This window comes from Gymnogyps californianus, chromosome 10 (genome assembly GCF_018139145.2).
Source record: "Gymnogyps californianus isolate 813 chromosome 10, ASM1813914v2, whole genome shotgun sequence".
NCBI lineage: Eukaryota > Metazoa > Chordata > Aves > Accipitriformes > Cathartidae > Gymnogyps > Gymnogyps californianus.
Window position 1 is genome coordinate 26,861,143 of NC_059480.1, and position 18,473 is coordinate 26,879,615.

The 18,473-nt window shown below is 41.4% G+C and overlaps 1 protein-coding gene across 1 annotated transcript; it reads left to right on the plus strand.

Moving 5' to 3' along the window:
• The first annotated feature begins 2,449 nt into the window (after positions 1 to 2,449).
• NMD3 (NMD3 ribosome export adaptor) lies at positions 2,450 to 13,317 on the plus strand. Its single transcript, XM_050902407.1, has 15 exons — positions 2,450 to 2,493; positions 2,782 to 2,916; positions 3,371 to 3,467; positions 5,111 to 5,191; positions 5,567 to 5,695; positions 6,250 to 6,340; positions 6,520 to 6,598; positions 7,542 to 7,638; positions 7,908 to 8,025; positions 8,691 to 8,836; positions 9,516 to 9,628; positions 10,333 to 10,405; positions 10,913 to 11,019; positions 11,883 to 11,953; positions 12,418 to 13,317. Exons 1-15 carry the CDS (start codon positions 2,450 to 2,452, stop codon positions 12,549 to 12,551), a joined length of 1,515 nt encoding a protein of 504 aa, XP_050758364.1. The 3' UTR covers positions 12,552 to 13,317.
• The last annotated feature ends 5,156 nt before the right edge of the window (positions 13,318 to 18,473 follow it).

The following is an 18,473-nucleotide window of genomic DNA, read 5'->3' on the forward strand; positions in this document are numbered from 1 at the left end:
CCCATCAAAGAAAAATGTGCCAAGGAAGAAAAAACAAGTCAGACAGCTCGACAGCCTGTGATTTTCAGTCCCCAAAGCAACTCTAAAGCAACAAAAACAACTCTTCCTTTCCATCAGGATATTACCGCATTAAATAAACCACACACAATGTGTTGATGCAATTCAGCTCTACTTTTCTCCATTGTAACTGTAAACCTGCAGAAAACAAATGCTGACCCACAAACATACCTTAATATCATATCCTTCTTTCCAAAGGGAATGGTCGGTTATTGTACACCACGAATGGAATCTAACCCAAACAGATTGTACCAACTCCTTCTTCTAAACCAAAGTATTATGTAACTCTTACTTAATGAATTACGACAGGATAGTTGACAACAATCTCACTGTAAAGTTTTTTTCAGCTTTGTGGGTAAGCTGTATTAGCAACAGACCCAGCAAGAAAGGTATTTGTTGTCCTGCTGTTCTCTCCTGGGGAAACTCAAATCCTGTTTCTGCAGGGGAGGGAACAATCCGTCAGAGAAGGTGATGGGTGGAGCAGAGAGGAGAAACTTGGTGCTGTTAACTTGGTGCCAGGCTTGGATATTTGGTATTTAAGCTTTAAGTTATACTTCGAAAAGATCGATATTAATTGTTTTGAATCGTGCAGGCTGGAAGGGACCTCAGGAGGTCTCTAGTCCAACCTCCTGCTCAAAGCAGGGTCAAATGTGAAGACAGAGCAGGTTGCTCAGCGTTTTAACCAGCTTAGGCTCGACACCCTCCAAGGACAGAGACTGCACAACTCTGGAGACAACCTGCTCCAGCTCCTGACTGTCCTCATGGTGAAAAAGTTTTTCCTTAAACCACTCTGAATCTTTCTTGTTTCAACTTATGCCTGTTGCCCCTCATCCACCCACCACGCACCGCTGGGAAGAGCCTGGCTCCTTTTCCTCCATGACCTCCTCATCGGTCTGGGTGGCTGCTCTTAGGTTCCCTCAAAGCTGTCTCTTCTCCAGGCTGAGCCAGCCCCAGTCCCTCCGCTCCCCAACTGGGAAAGGGCTCCAGCCCTGACCGTCTTGGTGGCTGCTGCTGAACTCACTCCAGTTTATCAAGTCTTTTTTGTACTAGGAGACAAGCGCCAGTCTGGAAGGTGAACTCTTAAAAACTGTAATTTTTTTTTTTTTTTCCCCCTGTAAAATGTAACTTTGAATAAATTTTCTCAAAATCCAACAAGGCTTTGCTAAGAACTGGCCATCATGAAAAAGAAGTCAGATTACTGACATCAGTTAGGATAACGTCCTGTTATTCTACTATTGAAACTGCATCCTCCCTTCAGAAACTCACAACTGCCAGTGCGTTCTGGGGGTAGTTTCACATCCTAACAGTAAATTAAAGGCATCTAATAATTATTGTAGTTTAATCCTTTATAAATTAATGACAAGGACTCTTACTCACTCATGCTTGATAATGATTTCAAATCAAAACTGAATCCTCGGCTGGAATAGTTGTTTCTTCATTTACAAGCATCTGCACCATCACATAATCTATTGTATATAATCTATAACGTATGTTCTCAGAAAAAAATGTGATCTCATTGCTCAGATACAGGAAGACTAAACAAAGGGAGAAGTTCAGGCACTTTGGTTTTACCCATTTCTACAAAGCAATGAGAAGTTGCCAGCAGATGCGAAAGGTAGCTAGTTAATTCTGAAACTAGAAGATAACAATCTTTTCAAAATCAATACTGAAAGTAATATAAATTTTATGTCAAACATCCCTATTCTTACTCTTTCCACCAAAGTTGGAAACTCCTTTTAAAATACACTTAAGTATTTAGAGATGTTCAACCCCAGTTGACAAACAGGTGAAAACAATAATAAAATTGCTTCAAATCAGTATTTCTCAAAGATAAATTAGCAGCAACCTTTAAGAATTATTTACTGTGGAAAAGGGCCACCTCCTCGTGTATTGCTGACCGCACCAGTTCACACCAGTTTCATCAGGATTTGCGCATGTGCAATACCTGTCAGACCAGTCCCCATGCTAATAAATGAATGCAGCACATTGCCATGAAAAAAATAAATTAGGACATAAATCTATCGGCCAAGGGAAGAATACAAGAAGCCGCCGAGGCTGTACTCTACTGCCGCCAGTTGCTGCAACAACGGCACGGGCTCGCCCCGCAGGGGAAGGAAGACGGATGGATCAAATCCCATGGTTCTCAAAGAAAAATGAATTAATGTTTCGAAGAATCATTAATTACAATGTTATTCGCAAGCGGCATTCACACGCCGATGGCAACCCGGGGGCCGCCATCTTGCGACTGCGGGGGGCGGGCGGCGAGCGACGCGAGCGAGCGCCCGCCCTGCCTGCCTGCCTGCCTGCCTCCCGCCCGGCCTCTCGCGGGACCGCGGCCCTCCTCCCCTTCCTCTCACGCCCGGAACCCGGGCCCGCGTGGGCAGCCGCAGCCATGGAGTACATGACGGGGCCGGCGGCTTCCACCCAGGGCAACATGTAAGCGGCGGACGGGCTCCGGGGGTGGCGGGGCTCTGCCGGCCGGGCCTCGGCCTCGGGTGCCCCGTTGCCGCGGGCGGGGGGCGAGGGAGGGAAGATACCCGGGCGGCCATAAACCGGGGCGGGGGGGGGAATGTCACGACTCTCCTGGGCCACCACTTTTCTTTAAAAGAAAAAAAAAATTGAAAAGCCTACACGTACCTTCGGTTGCCACCGCGGGTTGCCGTAGCTGTCACCTCTGAGGGCAGAGTTGCTGTTTGTGACTGACTTTTCCTCCCTGTCTTCCAGCCTCTGCTGCCAGTGCGGCGTGCCCATCCCGCCCAACCCGGCCAACATGTGCGTGGGGTGCCTGCGGGCGCAGGTGGACATCACGGAGGGCATCCCCAAGCAGGGCACCCTCCACTTCTGCAAGCAGTGCGAAAGGTGGGCGGCCGGGCCCCTTCCCGCTCCTCCGGGCGAAGCCCTCTCCTGAGGGGGAAGCGGGCCCTCTCGGTGTGGTGGCTGCGGCGGGAAAGCAGGGCAGCCGTCGGACACGCTCTCTGCTGTGCGTGTTTTCGCCAGGTCTCCTAGGGTTTTGCAGTGCATTCTCGTATTTCTTTTCTTGTGGAAGTAGAAAGGTGTTGGTATGCAGGGTCTAGAAGATTTGAATGAGTGAGTTTATGGTCCTTGCAAGAAAAAAAGTGGGGAAATTGGTAAGGATGCCAGTAGAAGCGTGAATGCGCTTGGAATGCATGAATCTTAATGCTTAGGGAGGCAAAAGTTGTAGCTGCATAGTTGATGTTGACACTGAAAGCTTGGGAAATAACTGCTCGTCTTTTGAGCGATTTAATTTGCTGAAGTAGCTTCAATGTGCTGTAAAATGCTTCCTGTATCATAGGTATCTTCAGCCTCCAGGAACCTGGATTCAGTGTACCTTAGAATCAAGAGAGCTTCTTGCTTTGTGTCTGAAAAAAATCAAAGCTTCGCTGAGCAAGGTGAGTAGCTAATTCTGCTGGTATTTCATACCGTGTCTATTGGTATTGCATAAAGTGAAGTCCAGCTAATCTATACAGGGTTCAGTCCTCCCAGAGCAGCCGTTTGTACTTGCGTAGAGCTTATCAACTGATTTATATTGAACATAGAGAATGACAATCTGATCTCAAATAACCCTAAACTAGAATTTTGGAGGATTCGATAAGGATAGGCTTTAAGAAAAAATTTCCAAGCATACTGAGGAGGCTCTTGCAGTGCAATTCTGTGACTTCAAAGCATATAGTGTACTGCACAATTGTTACTGTATGGATGGGAGTTGAGCATAATTAACTGAAGGAAGCTAACATGGTTTTAATGCACCTTAATTTTACAGTTTTCTTTTTACACATTTTTAAAATTGTTTATACAATACTTGTTCTTACTGGTTTATGATAGTATGAAAGAGGGTTGCAGAGGTCTATGTATAGATTAAATTGAAAGTCACATGTTTAAGCTGAATAAAGTATCGCTTAGGTTCAGAATGTTACCAGAGGTAAAAATCTGAGATACTGTTTTAGGCAAAAAAATTGTTTTGTTACCACAGTGTCGTGGTTTAACCCCAGCTGGCAACTCAGCACCACGCAGCTGCTCACTCACTCCCCCCTCACAGTGGGATGGGGGAAAGAATCGGAAAAAAAAAAACAAACCCAACTCGTGGGTTGAGATGAAGACAGTTTAATAGGACAGAAAGGGAGAAAAACAATTGTAATAATAATAATAAAATGACAATAATTATACTAAAAGAATTAGAATACACAAAACAAGTGATGCACAATGCAATTGCTCACCACTCGCTGACCAATGCCCAGTTAGTTCCCAAGCAGCGATCCACCCCTCCCAGCCAGCTCCCCCCAGTTTATATACTGGGCGTGACATCCTATGGTATAGAATATCCCTTTGGCCAGTTTGGGTCAGCTGTCCTGGCTGTGTCCCCTCCCAGCTTCTTATGCCCCTCCAGCCTTCTTGCTGGCTGGGCATGAGAAGCTGAAAAATCCTTGATTTAGTATAAACACTACTGAGCAAGAATTAAAAACATCAGCGTGTTATCAACATTATTCTCATACTAAATCCAAAACATAACACTATACCAGCTACTAGGAAGAAAATTGACTCTGTCCCAGCTGAAACCAGGACACGCAGTCATCAAGGTTTGAATTAGATTGCCTTATTGAGCTTCTTGCTATCAGGTTAGTACTTAAATATACAAAATATCTTTTGCTGCAGTAAATTTGCATGTTCGTAGTTTTAGAGATTAAATTGGCTTTTAAGTCCTGAGGAAACGATTATACTATCCAAATTCATCATTACGTGGCATCCAGAGATACTGTTGAATAGTGTATTCAGTTACTCTGGTGTGACAGTCAGGTTGCATCGCCGTTATTTTGGGTAGATCAGACTGTGTTCTAACTAAGCATTATTAATTGGGTTTGGTATACTGATACATATGTTTTTAATTAAGGTTGGTTATTCACTTCCTCACTTGGTTGAGGAACTGTGAACTATACCATAAGTTTGTGTTTTGTGGTAGTTAGAGCTGCGTGTTGTTAACACGTGTACTAGTACAACTGCTGGCAGTAGCTGAGTTCTTGTTCTTTCCCACTGGCAGGTCCGGCTGATTGATGCAGGCTTTATTTGGACCGAACCACATTCTAAGAGGCTGAAGCTGAAACTGACTGTTCAGAAAGAGGTAACAGTCTTCTGCATGTGGCTTTTAAAAAGCTTTTATGGCAAACAGTATGATTTTATTTATTTTTTTATTATTACTACATTTTAAATAAGTGGTTCTCTCTGGTAAAATCCAGCATGTGTTTACTGGCTTATCTTGAAAGAATATTGATTTCATCCTGCCTAAATTTTGTAATTAAAGTGCCATTCATCACAGTTTGAAGAAGGTTATTGATTGTTCCAGTAAAGTTGGGAAAATACTACTAATATTTGTGACCCAAATATAGCTGTCTGTCACATAGTTTTAGTGTAGTATGGAAGTTATTTCAGAACGCTGTGGTAAACTAGCTGTCTTGACAGGACTAACGAGGAAACCTTTTAAACTTTTGTTTTGCAGGTGATAAATGGAGCAGTTCTTCAGCAAGTATTTGTGGTGGAATATATAGTTCAGTCTCAAATGTGTGAAGACTGTCATAGGATTGAAGCTAAGGATTTCTGGAAAGCTGTAGTGCAAGTCAGACAAAAGGTAGAGGCAAACAATTTTCGTTTGTTCGTGGCAGAACAATTAAGCAGACAAATATTTGGATGATTTTCTGATTTTTTTCAGAAAAAGATGTACTCACACTTGCACACTGCCACAGTGGTACATTTGGTGTTCAAGGTGGTTTTTTTTTTCTTACTGATCTTAGTTTAGAAAAACTTTCTCTCTCCTGTCCGGTATTATTAGCATATTCTTTTTAAACGATGGCTGGCAGGAGGATCTTGTGTGAATTAGTAAATATCCTTCCGTATTTTAAGGCAGTGTTAGAAACAGTGGTACAGATTGTTTATGAATATTTAAATCTTTAAAGGAAATGATATCTTTAGCAACCAGTTACACAAAAATGAGAAACAGAAGCTGTAAATAATTTGGTATAAATAGAGCACATCTCTGAAATCTTTTTGGTTACTTGGAATAGACTTTGGACTGTGCCTTCTCTAGATGATCTCTTCATATAAATGTTTGTTCTTCAGAGATACTGCATTTGCACTAGATGGTTCTTAAATAACCTTGATAATTTTGTCTTTGTTTGGTTTTAGACTCTGCACAAGAAGACTTTCTACTATTTGGAGCAGCTGATTTTAAAACACAGGCTTCATCAAAATACACTTCGCATCAAAGAAATCCATGGTAAGCGAGGTGGTTTGTTAGTCTTGAGGTAGAATTGACTAACGTGTTTTACATTGGAAGAGTGCTTGCGTTAGTAGCTATGTACAGATAAGCAGTAGATTACTTAGCCTATGTATTGTATTTGAAAAAAAAGGTAGTGCTTGAAATAGATATGTTCATCAAGTTTTCTTTTCTTTAAGATGGCCTGGATTTTTATTATTCTTCAAAGCAACAGGCCCAGAAGATGGTAGACTTTCTTCAGTGTACAGTTCCATCTAGGTATATCATTTACGTTTATTGCCTTGAGTACTCAAAAGCTTTTGGGAAATGTGTTTTATCCTTCATTATTAAAGAATTTTGTAAGTGAATGTCATGGTTTAACCCCAGTCAGCAGCCAAGCACCGCACAGCTGCTTCCTCACTCCCTGTCCGTCCCCGTCCCCCCGCCCCGGCTCCCGGTGGGATGGGGAGCAGAATCGGGAAAGAAGGCAGAACTCGTGGGTTGACATAAGAACAGTTTAATAACTAAAGTAAAATATAATATTAACAATAATAATAATGAAATATAATAATAATAGTAATGAAAAGGAATATAACAAAAAAAAAAAGGAGGGGGGGAGGGAAAAAAAAACCCAGTGATGCACAATGCAATTGCTCACGACCCGCTGACCGATGCCAGAGCCGCGATCCGCCCCTCCTGGCCAACTCCCCCCAGTTTATAGACTGGGCATGACGTTCCATGGTATGGAATATCCCTTTGGCTAGTTCGGGTCAGCTGCCCCGGCCATGCTCCCTCCCAGCTCCTTGCACGCCTGCTTGCTGGCAGAGCATGGGAAACTGAAAAGTCCTTGGCTTAAGATAAGCGCTACTTAGCAACAACTAAAACATCGGAGTGTTGTCAACATCATTCTCACACTAAATCCAAAACCCAGCACTGTACCAGCTACTAAGAAGCGAATTAACTCTGTCCCAGCCGAAACCAGGACAGTGAAAGTGTAAGGAACCTGTATTACAGTTAAAACAGACAAAATCCCTTCTACAGAAGTCCCATGTTTTCCACTTAGCCATTGTAAAACTACCCGTCGTGCATTTTTCTATTTCCTTAATTTTTGTATTTGTAGTACGTAGCTATATACTTTCATTGCTGTACTTTGTGCTGATTAGCTCCTGTTTCAAGTAATGTCCTTCTTGCTGCCTGAAGGCTCTATTTTTATGTTTTATAGATCAAAATCATCCCAACGTTTGATCTCGCATGATATTCATAGTAATGTCTACAATTACAAAAGCACTTTCTCTGTGGAAATTGTTCCAATATGCAAGGTAGCTTCTCTCTGTTTCATCTTCAGGGTATTGTGTGAAGTGGGTAGAGTTTGGGTTTGGTGATGGAGGCCTGATTTATTGTGTATTTGGGGGGATGGGGAGGGGTCTGCTCCCCACGAAGCATGGAAAGTGCAGATAGCAGCTATCTTGAGGAAGTTATTGGGTGGAGAACTGAAAATATAAAGTTTAAAAATCTATTTCGGATTCTCCAAAGACTTGATTAAAAATTAAGGAAATATGAGTGTAAATTATTTTCTGTTTGTATGCAGGACAATGTTGTATGTCTGTCACCAAAACTGGCACAGAGTCTTGGTAACATGAGCCAGATCTGTGTGTGCATTAGAGTGACAAGTACCATCCACCTCATCGATCCCAGCACTCTGCAGAGTAAGCTATGGGTTCTTTTCTGTGCTATGGCAGCATCTGATTTTTCTGCTGGCACAATTATTTTTTTTGTTTTGTTTTCATGAAATCTTGTATTTTTAGACCTTAATGTTGTAAATTTATCTGTGTAATCACTAACGTAGAAATTTAATAACAAACTAAGACACAGTTCTCTAAGCTTGATTTCCGTAGTGTCATAGGCAAAATGTGCAGGCTCAGTGTTAAGTTCATGGATGTTCTAGGTCTCTGCTAAGCACTTATGTTTGTCAGGTATATTCCTCTAAAATGAGATGGCATCTGGTTCGTCTCTGGATTACGATTCTAGCCACTGTGGTACCAGAAGTGCTGTGCTTTGATTGGTATTTGCTGGTAAGCTCTACCAACAAAATACCTCTAATAAGGGTGCATCCAGAAGAATGATTCTTGTGAATAAAAAGGTCTGTGCTGTAGACACGTGGTACGTGATTTGGCTGTCACAGATCAACTGCTCTTGTAGCACGAGTTTGCAATATGGGTCGTGTCCTAAATACTTGTGTTGCAGTGACAAACTTGAACAAAATGCATTTGGCAGTTGCCTTAATTTTAGCGGATGCTTCCTTTTCCTTTTAATTTCTTCACAAGAAATTCTCTCCCTTGTGATTGCCCATGCTGGTGGGTTTTTTTTCCAGTTGCTGAAATTGATGGGAATACCTACTGGCGCCACCCTTTCAATAGCTTGTTCCACCCCAAACAACTAGAGGAATTTATCATCATGGATATCAATAGGGTTCAAGAAAAGAAAAAAGGTGCAGGTGCAGGGGCAAGATCAAACAAGGTGAGAGTTCCTCTCTGTTTGATTCAGTGTTTTGGGCCTTCCTCTCCCCTCCCTCCCCTACTCAGCTGAACTTCTGTTTTGAATCGTTCGACCTTGCGAAGTCAGATGTATGCTTTTCTATGTCTTGCCACTGGCAAAAGCTCTTCTCAGGAAGATGTGGACAGTGTTTTGGTTTGGAAATTGCACAGGCGTTATGTGAATTCCACTTTCAGAAATTCTTTTCTGTTGAAGAGTTTAAATTCCACTTGTTACTATCGTTATTTAAATTATTTTATATTAGCTTTGCAACTCTTCAATTATTAATTTTTTTTTGTTGAAGTATAGAAGTATTTCTTTTTAATCAGAATTAATGAATCAGTACCAAACATTTTCTTCTCAGTCAAAAGCTATATGTGGTTGAAAGTTATGAAGTTAAAAAAAAAACACCAAAAAAACCTGTCTAGTCATAGAAGCAGCCTTAGTGGAATTCATGTGAAAAGTGGTTGGCATGTCCATTTCCTTACTTGTGTAAAGATGAGAAATGAGGAGTAGCAAGCAATACCTTGGATGCTTGATGTAGAAATACAAGTTTAATTACAAATGTAATTTAAAACAGTAGTATAGCAGTGCAAATGTTCTACTAGCACAGCAAGTTAAGCTGCGTTTGATTACAGGAGTGTTTTATTTCTCGTTCCTCAAGCACACACTGGCTGAAGCCTGGGTACAGAAAACCTCGGAGCTGAATACAGATCATCAGTATTTCTGCTGTACTCACTTGGGGCACATTCTGAATCCCGGCGACCTTGTCTTGGGGTCTGTTCTGTTTCATGTTTTTTATTAAATGATTATTTAATGACTGAATTCTCTGGATTCTCTACAGACTTATGTATTATCAAGAAAGTTTTGAACTGTTCTGATTTCTAAATGAAATCAGCAAAATAGATCTTTCATCTTGGCCATGAAGAGATGGTCCTAATACAGGAAATCTTTTTTCTAGCAGAAGTCACCTTGTGAAAAGGGCTGTTAGTAATAAGAGCTAAAGTATTGACTTTAGAGTGGAGACTGGAGTAACAGTTTAGAGACAAATAGATGGGAGGGATTTTTAAAATACCAGGCAAGATCTTTTTGTTTGATAGCGAGTCTCATATACAACAATGACAATTGTGAAATTTTTGTAAGGTTAGGCAAATTAGGTGGTTCTCAAACAGGCTTAAACATGAGTGTTATTGGAGCTGTTGTGAGCCCAGCAGAACCTCAGTGGATATTGCTGTTTGGGTTCAGGAGGCTGGGGAGTGCTACTGAACAGAATTTGGGAACAGCAGCTTCTAAGAGTTATTCATAGTTAGGACAGCTGTGTATTGATGTGGATTTTTTATTTGCTCTGTACTTGGAAACATTTCTCTTTCTTAGGAGCTGTAACTTACACTATGCTGCTCTTTAATACAAACGTGATACATTGAGTTCAATTTTGTAGACTTATGTAAAAGGGTAGGATAAAATACCTGTTCTCATTTTAGATTCGACTTGGCGAACTGCAACTTAAATGACGAGTTTGCCAATAAGATGAACCCACACAATATTCCTGATGTGGTAAGACCATTTTCTTTCTCTGTGTACAAAGTTCTCTGCATTACCCGGGGCATTAGGGAATATGATTTTATAATGAATGCTCACTAGTTCCGTAGTGCCTAAAGGAAGAGGAGATATTAATATTGAAATCTGAATAGCATCTAATTTTGAGAATTATTTTCTCACTACTTAAATTTTTGAGTGGTGGTTAAATAATACATTAACTTACCTTACTCTTTGTTGTTTTTGTTCAAATTAACCGTGCGCTGTGTGGTGAAAACTGTATTACAACTCGGGTGTGTGTATGCCTCTTCAGGACATAATCCAAAGCGTTTGGAAACTTTTGAATTGACAAAGGCTACGTAAATTCTATATAAAACCTCTGAGTGCCAGACTGACACTGCCATTTGTTCAGCTGATTTTACAGTTGCCCAAGTCTAGACTTGGACGTTGTTTCGGATTTTGGAAGAGTGTCATCAGTAGTGTTGAAGGTGTGTATGTGTAAATACGTGCTGGTTTTTGCTGTAGGTATTAATAAAGAAGAGCTATGACCGTACCAAACGCCAGCATCGCAGAAACTGGAAGCTGAAAGAGCTAGAAAGGGACAGAGAAGGCACGGATACCGACGATGAAAGGTTCAGTATCTGCCATGAAGCTTTTCAGTGCCTTCTGCCTAGGATGCTGCGCCAAGTCTAGAAATAACATTTCGCAGTTTCTGCTGAGGATAAACGCAGTGTCGTGCCTAAGCTGATGCGCTGATTGTTCAGGGGGCACAAGCAAGTGCCACTGGTTCTGTTTGAGCGTGATGCTGGCTCATAGGACAGGTTGATATCGGTGGTCTCTGAAGAGCAGTATCCCTCTGCGTTTTTCCCCCTTCCCTAGCGCAGGAAGTGCTTTAAGCTTACACACCTTACTTACGCTTATCCTAGCTTGACTGCTAAGTTTTCAGGGAACACGGATACCGAGGACAGTGGGCCGGGGGATGTGGAAACAGACTAAATCCTGAAATCGTAAAGATAACACTGCAGGTTTTTCAGGTTTACTGTTGCAAAATATAAAAACTATTTTTATGTTTTTTTCCAAGAAAAGTTTAAATGATAAGTGAGTAATATCGGAAGGATTGTGTCTGTAGCTTACAGTTGGTGTCTGTCTAGCTGAAGGGTCACTTCGGTGAAAACATGCTTGTCGCTGGTTTGTTCAGTGACAAAGCCGATACAGCAACAGCAGATTCTAAATAACGTTCAATTGAGTAGGAAAAATGAGGCAATTGGAGTTAAATGAGGACAGGCAAATTAAATTATTTGGAAACTAACAGGTGATAATAAAAAAAAAGCAGAAAGCATGAGTTGGAAATGTAGGAATGCCATCAGAAGGCACGTCTGACGGACTGCGGGTTGCAGTCCTTCCTTCGGGCTTTGTTTCTTCGATTTTGTTTAGTTTTATAAATTTGCATAAATCCAAACAAAAAGTGCGTAAATACATTAAGCATCTTTTACAGACAATACCAGGACTTCCTTGAAGATCTTGAAGAAGATGAAGCCATAAGGAAGAATGTCAACATTTACAGAAGTAAGGCCTTTTTAACCATTTAATTGCATGTAACTAAATCGTGACTATTTGAGTGAAAATATTTTTACTGAAGTTCTGTGTTTGGATTCTTTGAACTACTCATGCCTGGAGAAATGCTGTAATGTAATAGCTTCAGGTATTCAGTGTATTTCACGTGCACTGAATGGATGTTGATGGGTTTTGTTTGCTTGACTTTAACATGAGAGAGAGAAGCGTATTTTCTCCCGCACCCGAAACCTCTCCTGGGTGAAGGACTTCATACATAATTCAGCGTCTTCCATGAGGGAATTGCCATGGCATTGTTGGTTTTTAGGAGGGATTTATTTGGTTTTGGTTTTGTGGTTGGTTGGGGATTTGGGGTTTGGTTTTTTTTTTTTCCCCTTCCTTCCCTGGGGTTGTTCAGGGGGTTGGGTTTGTTTTCTTTGCTTAGCTGTTTGTTGGGTTTTTTTCTATTGCTTTTTTAGATGCAGATGTTCCAGTGGAGAGTGACACAGATGACGATGGGCCTCCACGAATCAGTCTGGCTGAAATGCTAGAGGATCTCCATATTTCTGAGGATGCCACTGGTGGGGAGGGAGCAAATATGATGACAGAATAGGAATAGTGCATTAGTCAATGCAATAAATATTCCCTTAGTGAGGAAAGAGTACCCAAACCAGAAGTAAACATTACAAACTGATCATGTGAACATGAAAAGTAATGTGATAACTACCGCTACACCCCTAAATAATGGTCCTAAATTATTATTTTATATATAATCTTCTAGAGAATCAGCAATTCAAGTTAAATTTCTGGTGCAAGCATTGCAATATAAGTTCCACAAGTTTCTCCCATCCCTGAGTGCTCTCTCCGTGCAACTCTGCAGTGTAAGGACCAGCTGACTAACTTCAGGGTGATACACTGGGAGTAATCATTGTCTTGTGCTGAAGACAGCTGATAAGGAAGGATGTCCAGAGGAAGAGATTTTATTCTAGTTTGCTCGATTTGTAGGTAGTGTACCTACCTACTGTTTATTGCTTTCATTTCTTCACATGGGAAGGATTTCTCCTGTCTTAATCTTTTTGGTACAATGGTGTGAAGCCTTTGATGATATTGCTACATTATTCCAGATAACAATATTTTGGGGAAGCTCAAGAATGTATCTTTTGTTCCTTTGGTAAGGGAACTCCAAATATACATGTTTACACAAAAAAAACCTTTCCTGTAAATTGATTGAAGATGCAGCCCTTGATCAGAAAGATTGCAAACTTCTGTTAAGTATAATGAATATTGTATTGTACTATATTCCATGCCTGTATCAGTGGCTTAAAAGTAATATGCGTAATGTCTAATTAATACAGCAGGTATGAACTATTAAAAAAACTATTCAGATCTTTTTTGGTCCATCATTTTTTAGTTAACTTTAAAATCAAAGTTCTCTCTACTGCAAGCCAAAGAGGACATAAGTGGTGTAGGAGGACATTACATACTTACATTCATCTGGTTTTAATTCACTTTACTGCACAAAGGTGGTTCAGCAGAAATTTTACTAAGAGTTTATGTGCATATACATTTGATTTAACTCAATAAAAATAGGGAAGCATCGCATAGCGTAGTGAGTGGTTTTGCCACTGCATTTTTTTAAACTTCAGGAAAAAATGTTCAAAATAAATGGCGTATGTAAAGGAGGGAAACACTAATAATGTAAAGTTGGAAAAAAACACAGATGTGTGGGATTCATCTAACAGAGTATTAATGATTCCTCTATCAGGGATCTCTGTAGCTCAAATGAGAACACTTGGAAGTAGTTTGTCACCGCTTGTATGCTTGTAAGAGAAACACACAGGGCTGAAAACTCACTGTTTCTCTGCAGTATCGGCTGAGGAGGTGTCGGGAGCACCTTTCTCTCTTTCACCGTACTTCACAGCTTTTCAAGGCCTCAGAGAAAAGCTAAGAAACAATCAAGGAGTTAGCGGTGTTCAGCCCACTGCCAGGTGAGAGACATTTTTGCCTTATTCTTTAGTTTAAATGGGATCTCTTGACTAAGTGTTTCCAAACAGGTGTGGATCTGCTGGCTTGCAGGCTTGCTGGCTGAGCCCAGGCAATATGCCATAGAAGGCAAAGGTAGTTTTGATTCTAAAAGGTGGAGCTAGGTTTAGTTATCCGTTACTCATACTTTTTTTTTTAATTTATTTTGTCTCACAGTCTTGTAATGATCCGTTTGTAAAGGGGGAAAAATGGAAATTTGGAAAGGCGGTTTTGATGTAGCGAAGCTCTAAGCCGCCTGTTGGCGTTGGTAGCAGCTCAGCCATCCCTTGGTGCCATCTTTTCCTGTGTGTTTGTGTCACACTAAGCTCTTCCGCTTCCTCTCTCGGGAGCTTTGTCATATTTGTTTGCTATGTAGAAGAGCAGTTAAGAAAAATCCATAAAGCTGCTGAGAACTAAAGGTACAATTTGTCTCGTGACAGTAATTGAGTTCAGTATAGGGAAGGCATAAAACCGTGCTTAAAAAATATTCATGAGAATGCAGCTGCATAGCTAACCTGAATTATCACTACAATAAAAATGTTTTATTACACGTATTTTACAGTAGCTACACCTGCCAGTAGTGCTGGGGAGATGTACGTAAACTCAATTCTAGTGACCACTGGGCCAAATCTGTGGAAACTGAAGAACTTTAATTTGTAACCTGTAGCCAATGAATGCATTCTGTGTCTGGATGAGAAGTGTTTTGGGTTGTGATTTTTTTCTGACAGGTAAAAATGATCAAGCCTTTATCTTGCATAGTTTGGTAATAAGCTTCCTGTTGTTGGCAGGTGAAGGGGGAGTAATAAAAGCTTGTTTTAAACTGGGCTGTTTTGATCGATCCTTTTCCTTCCTCTCTGATGTTTTCCTTCGTAGTGTCGCTCGGTAATTTCAGATGTACTGCTGTCTTGTCTGTCATCCTGTTTGTTACTGGAGATGTCCCTCTTCCTCCCCCCCCCCCCCCCCCCCATGGTCTGCTGCCAGTCTGTATTAGGTTTCAAGCATCTTTCAGCAAGAGTCTTGTCTGGAAAGATCTCATGCTACGGATGCTAGGCAAACAAGTCATAAATCTAAGTATATTGCTTGGCTTTCTGTGCATTTGTTTGCTAGCCGGTAACGCATAGTAACAGCTCTCCAGTGAGTGGGTAAGCTGTGTGTACTTGAAACCAAAGTTAGTTCTAATTTTAGGTTCTCGAGTTTACAGTGTCCCTTTAACATTGAAACAGTTGGGAGCCAAAAGAGGCTTAGATGGTGTACCAGCAACGGAAATGTTTGCCAAGGTCTTCTCACTGACACCGGATAAGGAATGTGACAAAAAGTACGTAATTCACAATAGATAAAAGGCTGCCGCTTACCCTGCATCTCCTGCTGAAAATCTCTTGTCTGTGGATTGAGCCACAGCTTAAAGCTCCTCTCCTTTTATACATACAGAAGTCGCCTCAGGATTTTAAGTCATAACTGCTCAATGATTAATTTGCACCCAGATTTTGATGAATTTTGAATCAGAAGAGCTGAAGCATAATGTCCCACTGCTTTGCTTGGGGAGGAGGGAGGTTGCTTTTGAGACGTGAATATATGCGTATGTGTGCGTGCCAGATTTGGCACAGAGTATGTGTGATAGCGAGTACAAAGCAGTAGCAGTATGTATAGTAATTTATGAATACTAACACAGATGTAAAAGGGTTGTCTGAAGTAGTTACGTGATGGTTAAATTTGAAGTGTACTTGCCGCATGTAGTAAGCTAGCAGTAAGACTAAAAAGAAAAATATTTTTTAAGTATTTAAGAGGGGGAAAAAAAAGCGCAGCCAGCTGATGAGATTCTGCTTCAGCAGAGAAGTCTTGTCCTTCAAAACAGCCCACATCTTGTTCTTTCAGAAGCAAGGCTTTTACACTGAGAAACCAAATAAGGCTTCGTGCAGCCTTACAGCCCTGTCACGCTGACTTCCCTGGCGAGGAATGGTGGGAAGAAGTAGTCACTTACGCTAATGGAGTTTTACTTTTCTTACTCCCCAGTGAATTATTGAGACAGAAATGGAAGGAGACAGAAAATGCAAGACTAGATCTAAACTTTGTGGGGTTTTAGTGCTGAATTTCCATTTTGCTTAATGGTGAATCACTTCTTTTTTGGGGTTCGGTTGCCTTAGTGAACAGCGTGTGCAGTAGCTCCCCTGAGCACTTGATGCATTACTGTGATTCTAGATCATTTTATTGAAATTCAAAGTTCTTCTATCCAAAAAAAAAAAAAAATTAATTTCTCATGGGAAAAGCTGTCCAGAACTTTGTAATAACTGTCTGAAAGTTTTGCTCACAGAAAACGGTGAAGGAGAATGTTATGTTGCATAAGTCAAACCTTCCAGCACAAAAGCTGGATGACTGAGGGAAACAAATACACAGAAAGGGGCGATTGGGGTATGCAAGCACTGCCTTTTGCATTTTTTTTGCTATAGAAAAAAAAGATTCTTGTTGTATATTGATGATGAAAAGCTTACAGATGATGATTTCACCTTTAACTGCTTTAAAAAATCTATTAGTAGATTCTCTTACGTAACTACAGAGGTTCCCAAATATGGTTCAGGTGGAAATGATTCAGGTGAAATATTTACTGGAAAATAGTGTTAAAATTGTGCCAGACAACTTACCTTTGCTGTACTGAAAGGACTGCTTCTGTGCCAATTTTGGGAAATGACAAGCTGAGGAATAGAGTATGTGCTAGTTGTCGTCGAGATACTGATCTGGTGGGGAGTTCTAATGCAATCAATATTATTTTAGTCTCTTTTACTCTTAGAAGTAGCTTAAATATAGGGAATTTCAGGGGAATATTGTGTCATAAATTTTTCCTTAAAGAAGTTAGACTAGTGTACAGGTTGGTTGGGGTTTGGCTGGGGGGAGCATCCTTTCACTGGATACCACTGGGAAGAGCCTGGCTCCTTCTTCTGTACTGTCTCCCATCAGGTATTGATACAGATGGATACGATCCCACTGGGCCCTCTCTTCGCCAGGCCGAACAGTCCCGGCTCTCTCGGCCTCTCCTCCTCTGTCGGAGTGCTGCAGTTACGGTGGAGGGGAGGAAGGAAATAGCGAGCCCATCATACCATTTCCAAACAGGGAATGCATTTTGGGAAAACCTACGCATAGAAGACCTACACAGTGCTCGTCCTCTCAGACCACTTTGGGGAAAAAAATGTGTATCTGGAGATGTGGCTCTCTCTCTGCCCCAAACCTTAGATTAGTTCCCGTGTCAGTTCTATATCCTCTCGCATCCGTCCCTGGACGCTCTCGGTGTGGGTTTAGGAGCTGCGGGGCAACGCACCGCTGGCCTTTGCTGCCCCTGTAACCCAGCGGGTTTTATGCTCGGCCTCTTGGCGTGTCCTGGAGAGATGCTGGATCTGATCCTTCCCAGGCTGGGGTCAGCAGCAGCTCCGCTGGGCGCGGGAGGGAGGGCAGGGTTAGACCCTCGCAAACGGGGACCAGACAGAGTAGCGTATCGTCCGTTCTAGGAGACACTGCCTGCAATCAAATTGTTGAGAATCTGATGTGGGCAAGTACTGTTAGACAAACTAATCTGTCTTTTCGTGACTGAAACGTGCTCAGGATGGAACACAAAGTGCCGGGTGTGTTGTAAGGACCTTTCTAGGAATGGCCAAATACGCTTTGCTTGAAAGGCTGCGACGTCTTGGGGAGAGGCACAGGTCCCGCTTCGGTCAGGAGGCATCCGTAGTGGCAGGCACTTGCCCATTCTTCTGTAGAAGTTGCCATAGAAAAATTGAGACGTGCCTGTGATTAATGTGATAGTCCACCTGATGTCACTATTCCTTCGTGTTAATGGCCCCGAAAGCAATCTGTTCAGCTGTTCTAAAGAAAAGATGGCTATAAACTCTGAAAAACTCCTTTATGCTGATGTAGTTCCTAATATTTTCCTTTAAGTTTAAAATAACATAACACCAACCTAAGGAAAAATGAGACAAAAGCTGCTTTGATCTTGACATTAAAGGACTTATTGCCGGCAAATTGCTCCTTCTGCCGACAGATTAGTCTCTACTTACGCTTTGCCAGGGCCAGTTATTTTAGCTGCGTTCTCCCAGAACAGTTAAATATAGGGGAGAGACTCATGTGTTGGGTTTCAGAGGGGTTTTGGCAATGTTCACTGTACCTCATTCCAGAATGTAACTGCGTAGCAAAGAATATTATTGCCTTCGGAATTTACCGATGTTTTCTGTATTTCGCCTTCATCGTAAGCTTAGGATGGGAACCTGGTTAAGACATGTTAGAAACAGGAGATGAAGTTTAAAACTCGTCAGGGTTTCAGTTCCACGGTGAAAAACAAAGCATAATCGTAAAGAAAGAGAAGTGCCTTTGTGTAATTTGAATATTCAGCTTTATAAAATGAAACAATTACGTGTGACACAAATCCACAACTAATGTACCTTTTCACATCAACTAAGAAAATGTTTCAGATGTGCCAAGGACTGAAAAGACTTGAAAGGCTATTTTAAAATAATCTGTGCTCAGTGACCAG

Bases quoted from the DNA above. Each gene is read 5' to 3' on its own strand.
- NMD3 (XM_050902407.1), top strand. From the start codon at position 2,450: ATGGAGTACATGACGGGGCCGGCGGCTTCCACCCAGGGCAACAT. The intron at 5,696-6,249 runs GTAGAGGCAAAC...GTTTGGTTTTAG, and splicing joins TAGTGCAAGTCAGACAAAAG to ACTCTGCACAAGAAGACTTT. The intron at 8,837-9,515 runs GTGAGAGTTCCT...TCGTTCCTCAAG, and splicing joins CAGGGGCAAGATCAAACAAG to CACACACTGGCTGAAGCCTG.